The sequence below is a fragment of the Chiloscyllium punctatum genome, chromosome 11 (assembly GCF_047496795.1).
Source record: "Chiloscyllium punctatum isolate Juve2018m chromosome 11, sChiPun1.3, whole genome shotgun sequence".
Taxonomy (NCBI): domain Eukaryota; kingdom Metazoa; phylum Chordata; class Chondrichthyes; order Orectolobiformes; family Hemiscylliidae; genus Chiloscyllium; species Chiloscyllium punctatum.
This window is the reverse complement of record NC_092749.1, coordinates 35,302,409-35,315,080: the sequence shown is the minus strand read 5'-3', so window position 1 is coordinate 35,315,080 and position 12,672 is coordinate 35,302,409. Positions and strand designations below refer to the sequence as shown.

Below are 12,672 nucleotides of genomic sequence, written 5' to 3'. Positions count from 1 at the left end.
GACTCCACCACTTCTTCTGGCAGCTTATTCCGTACATGTACCATTCTCTGCGCAAAACTGTTGCCCCCTAGGTCCCTTTTAAATCTTTCCCTCTCACCTTAAACCCATAACCTTTAGTTTTGGACTCCCCCTCCCTGGGGAAAAGATATTTTCTATTTAACCTGTCCATGCCCCTCATGATTTTATAAACTCTAGAAGGTGACCCCCAGCCTCTGATCCTCAAGGGAAAGTAGCCTTTCAAAAAGTTTCTTTCCAAGATCAAAAACTATCCACTCTTTCTTTAAATTCAGGCTTCTAACACTGAGATCAATCTTGCAGTTCTTCACAGCCTCTGGCTGTTTGTGACCAAAACTGGAGGCCATATTCCAGATTCAGCTTTACCGGAACTAAATGGATCAGCTCTGACAAATGTCTTGGGTGTAGATTAACATAGCTAATGTGGGAGAAGGTTCAATAAAATGCCAGATTACTGTTATGGGTTCCCTTGTTAATGTAATCTTTGAACATGACTCAGATATATAATCTGATATTCCAAAGCTTACTTGCACTTTTTCAAAAATGTTTAGTAATCTTTTATGCCCTTTTGTGTCTAACAGGTACCAGAAATAGTCCAGCATTCCTTCATTGCAAGTGCAATTTGAATGATTGCTAAAACATGAATTGAATGTATACATTCCTGAGTCAGATATCAAAATGCTGCACAATCACCAAATTAGATAGAAGAGGTTCTATTGATCATGTTTCCTCAGCAAAATGCTACAAATATTAGATATGGCATTTTTGAATTAGATGAGAGATTTTAAAAAAAGACGAGTTTAAAGTTTTGATGAAGAACACAGTGTATTTAAAAATCTTTGTAGTGAACGAATATATGCTAGACAAAAATCAGTTTTCCATAAGAAAATATATAAGGATAGGTTAGGTTCTAGACCGCAATTTTTACATTACCTTGGCCTTGAACCTAATTGGCCCAAAATCTTCTAACTTAATTCTTTCTCGTCTCTTTTTCTTACTGATTCCCTCCCCTAACCGTTACATTACTTGCTTCCCTCCCTAAATGTTTTGCTTGTCATTTCACACTGTGTGCCACTCTCTTGCTGTCACTGGCCACCCATTTTGCTCCATCACAACTAAATTAAGATATTTAGAAGGTGCTTTTGTTGTGCAGTGGTTGTGTGCCTAGCTCTGGACCAGGAATCCTACATTCATCCTACCTGAACAGGTTGATTAGAAAATTTCTAAATTGAGATATTTGGCCAGCCTTTGAGAGGATACATGGAAATAACTGCATTTTCACCATTGTAAGATTTTGTGAAGTAATTTAATTTTAATTATAAGACCCAAGTCAATTAATGTTATGGACTAAGTTTTGGGAGGAATTTGATCTAAAAGCTTACTAGCCCTGATAAGCTACAAGGCCTATTCAAGGCACAACCATATTTTCACAAGTTTTAGGGCGGAACAGTGGCACAGTGGTTAGCACTGCTGTCTCACAGCGCCAGAGACCCGGGTTCAATTCCCACCTCAGGCAGCTTTTTGTAGTTTGCACAATCTCCCCGTGTCTGTGTGGGTTTCCTCCAGGTGCTCCGGTTTCCTCCTACAGTCCAAAAATGTGTAGATTAAGTGAATTGGCCATGCTAAATTTCCCGTAGTGTTAGGTGAAGGGGTAGATGTAGAGGAATGGGTCTGGGTTGGTTGCTGTTCGGAGGGTGGGTGTGGACATGTTGGGCCGAAGGGCCTGTTTCCACACTGTAAGTAATCCAAGTCTAAAATCTAAAATCTTTTACAGAACTCATTAAGTTATCAAACTAACCACAAAAAATACTTAAAAAAACGCAATGATTTTCAGTTGATCCACTTTGGGATGTGGATTGTGACACCAGTTGCCTGGGCATTGATCATTGCTCTCTTTTGTTGACTGAGGTTCTTCTCCAGGCTTTGGTCTTCCTTCTAGTGCATTGGATTATTAAAATCCATGCTTTATTTAATCCTCAACAGCCACTATTTGCTGTGCATGTTTGGAGACATGCTGAACTCCACTTGGCTTATTAGTGCATGAACAGTTCATGGTAAATCTTGGATTAGCTGTACAATATGTGCCCAATTTGTGCTAGTTTTTCTTTTAAAGTTATGATCATCTTAGTGACTTCACTTAATACTGTCTCCTAATACATTCTTTGATATGCCAATCACTTTTGTAAGATCATCCTTTATGTAGAAGCTTGTCAGTTCACATTTTTAATAACTCCATACATCTTTACCAAGTTCATGCAGCATCAATAAGGCCATTCATGTGTCTGCCTAGGTATATGCAGTGTCATTTCTAGTGATTAGGCACCATCTCAAATGTCCCTAATGAATATATCTGAGAAGATTGAAATAACTACAAAATTCACTGCAGAACTTTATTCCAGTAGACATACACATAAATGAAATAGCTTAGTTTTGTAACTTTGTTTTTGAGTAAAAGCTTTTCATTTCAAAAGCATTTTCACTTGTGGTAGTCTAAATTTCTCTTACGAGGAAAGGCTGAGGGACTTGAGGCTGTATTCATTAGAGAGAAGAAGGTTGAGAGGTGACTTAATAGAGACATTTAAGATAATCAGAGGGTTAGATAGGGTGGACAGGGAGAGCCTTTTGACAAGTATGGTGACGGCAAGCATGAGGGGGCATAGCTTTAAATTGAGGGATGATAGATATAGGACAGATGTCAGAGGTAGTTTCTTTACTCAGAGAATAGTAAGGGTATAGAATGCTTTGCCTGCAATGGTAGTAGATTCGCCAACTTTAGTACATTTAAGTCGTCATTGGACAGGCATATGGACGTACATGGAATAGTGTAGGTTAGGTGGGCTTCAGATTGGTATGACAGGTTGGCGCAACATTGAGGGCCGAAGGGCCTGTACTGCACTGTAATGTTCTATGTTCTTAGGCTGAGCCATCTGCAAACCAATGACTTGGCTTTGTTTTGGGTCGTATGGCTTTCTTCCTTACACAAACTGTTTAATAACTAACAATAATAAACAAAATAGAATATAAATCTCCATTTTCTTAATAAAGTTAAAGTTATTGATAATTGAAATATAACTCCATCCTATACCATAATAATTTGCAATACAACTGCATTGGACAAATTGAATCCTACATTTTTTGGAATCTATTTTCCTGAATTTAATTTGTACGTATTCTAGTTTCATAACACACAGTACGAGACTTTTATGTAAATTTGTCCCTTATCAATAAAATAAACTTAACTTTGAATTTCTCAGTCATTTTTATTAATGAATTGTACTCAAAAAATGTCAATTGTTTTCATTTTCATTTCTCAGGCTTGTCCCTTGAGCGACAGGCTTCATCTATTACCTCACGAGTTCGTCTGTTTGAACGAGAGGAAGAGATAATGTCATGTTTTGAAAAAGCTAGTGTTATTGCTCTAGTCTTCTTACAAGAAGAAGAACGGGTAAGGAAAACCGTTTCAACTCTTTTGTTTTAAACAAAAATAAAGGAGTGAGTAGAGAGAGAGATCTGAGAAATGTTTTAGTGAATTGGATGTTGGAACTTGACTTTGATTTTATGCGAGTATGATGAGTTGGAGACCCCTTCTTTCTGGACAGTATGCATTGTGAAGTAGTCCCTTTAATGTCCTGGGGTATTGCAAGCTGACTTGTGTTTGAACCCAGTTTTATATCCTGAGATCTGTTAATACAGTAGAACTTTGGAATTGATTTTACTCTAGCACAAAAAAACCTCTGTCAGCCATCTTACTTTTTGAACGTGCAGCAGGCACAGAATATTTTTTTCCTCCCTCTGTTCTCAATTTTTGCCTCCTCTTCCCTTAATGATTACTTTTTTTTATAATCATGCGTAGGATGTAAACGTCACTATCTGTGCCAGCACTAATTTCCCATCCCAAGTTGCATAAGAAGGTGATGGTGAGCCACCTTTTTGAACTGTTGCAGTTTCTTTGATGTAGGTAGACTCACAATGACATTACGGGGGGAATTTGGGATTTTGTCCCAACCGCAGTCTAGGAACAAAGTTATTGTTCTACTCTCGTGATTAGTTTCAAGGATATTAGTCATCCTCTTATATTGGATTCAAGTGGCTAGTCATATGGGAGCCTGGACAGAGAGATTGGAGAGATCCTTTGGAAGAAGAGGAGAGTAAATATAACCCACTAAATCCTACGTGTTAGCAGTTGCTAATTTGCTATCAGAAGCAGAATTAGCTGAATTGTTCTTTTCCACTGGCTTCTTTCACTGTATTTGGTAGAAATGTTACTGTCTCACTTCTCAAGTTCAAGTAATGTAGCACCAGCTGGGAACAAACCTAAGAACCTTCTGGTATTAATAGCTAACTAGATTGCAGTATTTGTCCACCTATCCATCAATGAACTTGAGAGTAAATTTATAAGTTTTAAAAATGTGCCTAGAATAGGGAAAATTATTTAAACATAACACTATATAAAGGTCTCATCCGACAATGCCCAAAAAGCGTTTCTCACAAATTATACTTTAAGTCTATTGTTGTTTGGCAAATGCCACAACTATTTTACATGAGCAATATTAGCTCAACCAGCAATGAGTAGATTAGTAATTAGAATATCTTTTGAATGTGAAACAAGTTTCCTTATTTATTAGGAAAACTCCTTGTTGTTCTTTGGATAGCACCATGAGACTCTTGTGATAAATTAATTTATCTGCCAATGAAGAGAAAGGAAATTGCTGTAGTTATATAGTTAATAGAATAGGCTTGTAAAAGCTGTATAATAGAATTTGTTTTCATTAAGATTAGTCTGAGTAACACAGTGGGAAAGTTAAAGATATGCTGTAATACTTTTTCTGATGAAGAGTATTCAATTTATTATTTATTTTACACTTCGTCTCAATTAATCAATTTGCATCATTCTTTCTCTCTCCCTTCACTTTTGAAATCCTACAAATAACCATTACTTTCTGATTGACAAGATTAATCAGACTGTAAACGTTTGAAACAGAGGAAATTGGCAACATGAGTTAATTTCCCCTGGCATTTCCTCACCTTTGCTTTGTCTGTTGATCCAAGTCTCAGATGAACAAATGTTACATGCTAAAGAGCAAGTGTCAAACAGCAATTTGGTTTTTGCTTTCTAATAATATATATATAAAGTTTACTCACAGTGATGAGGTAAAGATTTAACCAAGTAACAAACTGATTTCTTTTTCCTTCCTGCTAGAAAAAGAAAGTGGTGACATTTTAGTGCAACAGTAGATTAAACCACTGCTCTGTATTGTACTCTCTGGCAGTGAAGTTTCAAACTGAGAATCAGAAAAGAGTGGTGAATTTTCCGTGGACCAGCAGAAAGAATCATACCACAAGATTTAGTGTTTGAAGACTCTGACTGTAAAATGCAGACTAAAATCAACAGACTAAACTTAATATTAATAGGCAACTAATGCATTAAGCTACAGAAAATGAAACCTCATGCCTCCTTATTACATTACACTCTCAGGATGCATTGTCTTGTATTTAAAGTCCCAAGCTTCTCCTTGCTTTAACAGGGTCTTTTATCCTTTATCCACTAGGATGAATCTACCAGTGTCCTTTTTAAAACGGTCCCATCATTTCACCTTCTGAACACATTTGAATGAGCAACCAGTAACATAGCACCTTCTACTATCCAAAGCTTTGAACTGGGTTTCCGTGCTCACTCTGCTTGGTGGTTAACCCAGAAATAGTCCTTTTTTTCTGCTTGGCATATGAATACCTATTGATGAGTTTTTACTAAATCTCTGATTTAGAGTTTGAAAGTCTATAAGCAGCAAGCCTGGCCATGTCCTCCTTTGTGTTAATACTTGTACCTTACTTGCAGTACGTTTTACGTTTCTGTCTCCATAACAGGCAGGCTACACAAATTTGTTTAAGGTCAATTTCTAAAATATTCCATTTTACTTTGAATTAAAGGAGACAGCTTAAAACATAACAGTCTCAAAGAAACAGCATTCATAACAATGCTGGTAGGAAAAGAAAGCATTAGTTTAAATCAGCTAGTCACTGTATTCCTGAGGATGATTGAACCTCAAGCAGGTCATCTTTTTACCATTAGCCCTTATGAGAGGATCTGGGTCAACAGTTGGTGATGAGTAAATCTGGTAGACTTTAATAAGTTGTATGTCTGGGCAATCAAATTGACAAACGTTTGCAGTATGCCAATCATGCTGATAACATATGTCCATCAAATAACTATTGTTATAATTATATCAGTGATATAACTGATGTTAAGAGTTGACAAAACAGCAGTTGGGAAGTATCACACACTGGTTTTAGAATGTAGTTTTATCTAATGGCAGTTTTCAGTATAAAGCAAAAAGTAATTGTTGACAGACCATACTCTTCCTTTTATCTTAACCAGCTTTTTGCTTTTTGTTTCTCATTTGCTTCTTGAAGATTATGATCAGCACTCAATCTAGAGGTACGAAGGGAAATGTGCCTGTTCAGGAGTTGGAGCTCACATATTTTCTTGAAGCTGCATTGCAAAGTGCTTATGTGCATTATTTCAAAAAAGGGTAAGCAATCCAATAAATTTGCATTTAACATGTGGAGTCAACACAAAACCTTATTATCCTTCTCTGTACAGTGTGTTCTGGAAGAATGACTTATGCAATTTTTAAAAAGGAAAGTACGCTTTAAACTGCAGAAAATGTAAAAACCTCACGCAGTTGGGAATGCAGCACTGCCATGGAATGATAACAATTATTTTTGACTAATTGCCCGATTTCTTGTGAATGGAATTTCGTTCCTGGTTTAGGAGGGCTAAATTGGGATATTTCCTAGCTCTGAAAATCCAACTCAGGAGTAAGTGGCCCAGAAGTTGGAATTTTTGTTCTAAGCTGTGTGTTTCCATGAGAGTCAGGCTGATTACTGAATATGTGCAGAGGTTGTTGAGTACTGATGTGGTCTGGGTGGGAGGCCTGACTCAGTACACTGGCACAGATGCTTAAAAAACTCTCAATAAAACTAAGGACATGCTACACAGGCACACACAAAACCAGAGAATAAATAAAAGGGAACCATTAGCTGTGATATATTTGGATTTCTAAAAGGTGTTCAGTGAGATAGTGCACATGAGGCTACTTATTATTATAAGAAACCACGTGTTGAGAATTATATATTAGCAGAGGTAGAGGATTGGTTAAATAATTGAAAAAAAGAAAACATTAGGCTAAAGCTGGCAGTTTCAGGATGGCAAGCTGTAAATAGAGGAGTGCAACAGGGATCTGTATTGGATCCACAATTATTTACAATATATATTGAATGACTTGGATGCCACTAGCAAGTTTGCAGATGATACAGAAATAGGTGTGAAGGCAAGTGGTGAGGATGACACAAAGAATGTGCTGAGGGATATGATCAGGTTTTATTCATTTGTGGGATGTGAACATTGCTGACTGGGCCAGCATTTATTGCCCGTCTCTTATTGCCCTTGAAAGGTGGTGGTGAGCAGCCACTTGAAGCGCCGCAGTGCACCTGCTGTGGGCTGACATCAGGGAGGGAATTCCAGGATTTTGACGTAGCGACGGTAAAGGAATGGTGCTATTTTTCCAAGTCAGCATGGTGAGTCGCTTGGAAGGATACTTGAAAGTGGTGGTGTTCCCAAGTATCTGCTGACCTTGTCCTTCTAGATTGAAGTGGTCGTGGGTTTGGAAGGTGCTGTCTGCAGTGCATCTTGTAGATAATGCATACTGCTGCTACTGAGCGTCGGTGGTAGAGAGAGTGAATGCTGGTGGATGTAGTAGAGATCAGCGTGGTTCTGGAAAAGCACAGCAGGTCAGCTAGCATCCGAGGAGCAAGAAAATTGACGTTTCGGGCAAAAGCCCTTCATCAGGAATGGAGGCCTGGAGGATGTAGTGTCAGTCAAGTGGGCTGCTTTCTCCTGGATGGTGTCAAGCTTCTTGGGGCTACACTTATCCAGGAAAGTGGGGAATATTCCATCTCACTCCTGACTTGTGCCTTGTAGGTGGTGGACAGGTTTTGAAGAGTCTGGAGGTGAGTTACTCTCCAGATTATTCCTAGCTTCTGACCTGCTCTTGTAGCCACTGTGTTTATGTGGTTCGTCCAGTTGAGTTTATGGTCAATGATAACCCCAGGATGTTGATAGAGCGGGATTCAGTGATGGTAACACCATTGACTACTGAGGGATGGTGGTTAGATAGTCTCTTATTCATGATGGTCAAAGCCTGGCATTTATGTGGCACGAATGTTACTTGCCATTGTCAGCTGAAGCCTAGATATTGTCCAGATTTTGTTGCATTTCAACATGGGACTACTTCAGTGTCTGAAGAATCACAAATGATGCTGAACATTGTGCCATCATCAGCAAACATCCCCAATTCTGACCTTATGATGGAGGAATGGTCATTGCTGAAGCAGCTGCAGAAGTTTGGGCCAAAGGCACTACCCTGAGGTACCCCTGCAGAGATGACCTGGAGCTGAGGTAACTGACCTCCAACAACCACAATCATCTTCCTATGTGTCAGGAATGACTCCAACGACTAGAGAGTTTGCCCCCTGATTCCCATTGATTACAGTTTTGCTACATCTCCTTGAGGTCAGGAGCTGAGTGACCCTGGCGGAACCCAAACTGTCATCAGTGTGCAGGTTACAACTGAGCGGGTGCTGCTTGATAGCAACGTTAATTACACCTTCCATCACTTTACTAATGGTCAAGAGTAGACTGATGGGGTGGTAATTGGCCAAGTTGAATTTGTCCTGCTTGTTATGTACAGGACATTTTATGGGCAATTTTACACATTGTCAGATAGATACCAGTTCTCCAACTGTACTGGAGCAATTTGGCTATGGAACAGCAAGTTCTGGAGCACAAGTCTTCAGTACTAATACCTGAATGTTGTTAGGGCCTGTAGCCTTTGCAGTATCCAGTGTATCCAACTGTTTCTTGCTGTCATGTAGAGTGAATTGAATTGGCTGAAGACTGGTATCTGTATTGGTGGGGTCTGTTTGAGGAGGCCAAGATGGATTATCCACTTGGCACTTCTGGCTGAAGATTTCTGTGAAAGCTTCAGCCTTATCTTTTGCACTGATGTGCTGGGCTCTTCCACTATTGAGTATGGGGATATTTGTGGAGCCTCCTCCACCCCTTCCACTTGGTTACAAAGGCCCAAGAACGTCTTTTCCTCAGGTAGCTGACCTTGCCAACCTTTATAGGTGCGCTATCGAGAACATTCTGTCTGGATGTGTCACTACACGGTATGGCAACGGTACCATTCAAGATCGGAGATGGTTACAGAGAGTGGCGAACTCAGCCCGGACAATCACAAAGGCCAACATAGGATCCATTTACCAGCCCCGTTGTCCAGGAAAGACCGCCAGCATTCTCAAACATCCATTCAACACTGGCAATGTTTTTCTACAATCTCTACCATCAGGGAGAAGGTACAGAAGCCTGAATACACACACCAGCTGGTTTCGAAACAGTTTCTACCCTTCTCTTGTTAGAATACTGAATGGAATTACAAACTTTTAACATTCGTCTGTACCTGTGTTTTGGTTTTTGCCGCTGTTTACCTATTATTTACTTATCTATGCTTTTTTTTTAATAGGTATTTTTATTGAAAGAAAAAATGAAATTTCTTAAACATTTTAAACAAAATTACAAAATAATACAAACAAGTATAAACATTAATATACAATTAAACATATATATAGAAAGGAAATAAATAATAACCAAAATACAACAAAAGAGAAAAAAAACTCAGCTAACTACTAATCTATCCTACAAACAACAAAAGCATAAATAAGATATCTTACAATACTAATAAGAAATAATGTAATAATTAAATAATTAAGTATATACTCAAAATGGATTAACATCAAGTCATAATAAAACCCGTATTTATACGGGATTCCTCCCCCACTCCCTCCCCCCCCAACCCCGGCGGCCCCTGGACCAGCCAGAACCACTATCACAGCTAGACAAAAGCCCTTGACAATATGGCCAAAATATCTGTGAGTCTATAGTTCAGAAAGGGCTGCCATATTTTATAGAATAATTCAGATTTTTCTGGTGCACCATATTTGTGAGGAAGTCAAGGGGAATACATTCCATGTGCCAGTTCAAAAGTCTTGGAGGGCCCTCAGCTACCCAATTAACTAAGATATTTTTCCTTGCACAGAAAGAGAGAATGGAGAATAGTTTCCTCCCATGTACATCCAGGGAGGGCAGATTTGAAAAGCCCAGGAGAAGAGGTACTGGATCCAATCCAATCTGCGTTCACAAGATTTCTGTCAGAGCATTCGCTGCTCTGTCCCAGTATTTTCGAATCTTGTGACATGTCCATAAACAATGTGTGAGAATGCCCACTTCTGTTTTACATTTAGGACACATTGGGGATGTTCCTACCCTAAATTTTGCCAGTCGTTCCGGTGCTATATGAGCCCTATGGAGTATCTTGAATTGAATAGCTTGAGTTCTATTACAAATAGAGATCTTTCTGGCATTTTCCCAGATATCCTCCCACTATTCTGAAGGGATTTCTAACCCCAATTCCTGGTTCCATGTTTTAAACAGTTGCTCCATGTCTTTTGATATCTTGTTATGTAATGAGTGATAAAGACTACTGACCGAGGGTGGACGCATTGGCCATAGCACTCTTCTCTCCCTAATCGATTTGTAGGGACTGTCTAATAATGTGGTCTTCGTCTGTATATAATCTCGTATTTGGAGATACCAAAAAAAGTCTCCATTAGGAAGTCCAAACTTCTGGTGCAGCTGCTCAAAAGATATCATAACCTCTCCATCAAACAGGTCCCCTAAGCAAGAGACACCACTGGACCTCCAGGTTTTAAATGTAGCATCTGTCAGCTCTGGCTGAAAACCCTATGGTCCCACTATAGGAGTATAAGGAGAGGTTTTTTATAAGTTGCCTTCAACTTGCCGCATTATCCTCCAGGCTTTAATTGATTTAATACAACATCTTATCTAAAAATAAAAGATTGATGAGAGGACACTTTGTTTGGGAGGTCTCGATGTCTAACCAAATTGATTGTGGGTCGCAAGAGACCCAATCAGCTACATAGGATAATAAAGAGCTCAACTGATACCTCCTAAAGTCTGGAAAATCCAGTCCTCCCCTGGCTTGTGGAAGCTGCAGCATTTCTCATTTGATAAGGGGCCATCTGCGATTCCAAATAAAGGAACCAAGCCAACTATTTAGTTTACGTAATGTCAGTCTCGGCAACGTCAAAGGGAGCATTCTCATAGGATATAAGAGATGAGGCAGAATATTCATTTTAACTAGAGCTACTCTGCCTAACCAGGACATTGGGAGATCTCGCCAGTGTTCAAGTTCCTGCCTTATTTTCTCTAGTTTGTGCACAAAATTGGCTTTATACAGCTGACCAAATACTGGAGTGATAAAAATACCAAAGCATAGAAAACCCTCCAGTGACCACCGAAAGGGAAAACAAGATCAGTCTGATAAATTGTATATACTAATGAGACCACCCAACGGCATGGCCTCCGATTTAATAAAATTGATTTTATAGCCTGAGAACATACTAAATAGATGAATTACTTGAATTAAGTGGGCTACGGATATCAAAGGATTACTTAAGAAAAGGAGGACATCATCTGCATTGAGAGTGATTTTATGTTTACCCGAACCAACCCTCGGAGCCACGATGTTAGAGTCAGTTTGTGTAGCTTCTGCTAGTGGTTCAAGTATTAGCGTGAGTAATAACGGTGAGAGAGGACATCCCTGACGACAGCCCCTACCCATACTGAAGCTATCCGAACCTAAACCATTGGTAATCCCAGCTGCTTTGGGGTCATTGTATAATATTGAGACCATTTAGAAAATACCTGTCCAACACCAAACATTTCCAGTGTGTAAAAAAGATATGACCATTCAACCGGGTCAAATGCCTTCTCTGCATCCAAGGAGATAACTATCCCCAGTATTCTTTCCTGTTGACAGGCTTGTATCATATTTAAGACCCTTCTAAAGTTATTAGATGATCGACGACCCTTGATAAACCCCGTCTGGTCCTCTTTCATGATGTATGGTAAGACCCTCTCCAATCTTAATGCTAACATTTTAGAAAGGATTTTAAAATCTACATTTTGCAAGGATATTGGTCTATATGATGAGCAATCTTCTGGGGCCTTTCCTTTTTTAAGAACGAGAGAAACATTTGCTTCTCGCAACGAAGGCAGGAGGCAACCTTGACTATGTGAGTAATTTTACATGTCTATAAGTGGACCAGACCCCAGTTCCCCTATGAATTCTTTATAAAATTCAACCTGGTATCTGTCTGGTCCAGGTGCTTTGCCACTCTGAAGCTGTCTAATTGCGTAGAGTACTTCCTGGGTTGCCAGGGGAGCATTCAGGATCGACGTCTGCTCCGTGGTTAAATCCGGAAAGGCCAAGCTTTTAAAGAAGGACTCCATCTTCTTAGTTATATCCTCACAGTCCTGTGATTTATACAGTTCAAAGTAGAACTTATACAGTTCAAAGTAGAACTTTCTAAGGGCTGTATTGATACTTTTACTATCACAAGTCAGAGTTCCAGCACTTTCCCTAATGGACGTGATAGCTTGGGGAGCCTTTTATTCCTAGCAAGATATGCTAGGTATCTGCCAAGCTTGATGCCATATTCATATAGTCTGTGCTT

At 39.2% G+C, this 12,672-nt stretch overlaps 1 protein-coding gene across 1 annotated transcript in view; it reads left to right on the top strand.

The window, feature by feature from the left end:
• LOC140482887 (tetratricopeptide repeat protein 7A-like) overlaps positions 1–12,672 on the top strand; it is a 361,467-nt gene that overhangs the window by 54,347 nt on the left and 294,448 nt on the right. The window contains exons 4-5 of the mRNA XM_072580610.1: positions 3,330–3,460; positions 6,427–6,545. Coding sequence (XP_072436711.1) covers positions 3,330–3,460; positions 6,427–6,545 — 250 coding nt within the window. The remainder of the gene's footprint in view (positions 1–3,329; positions 3,461–6,426; positions 6,546–12,672) is intronic.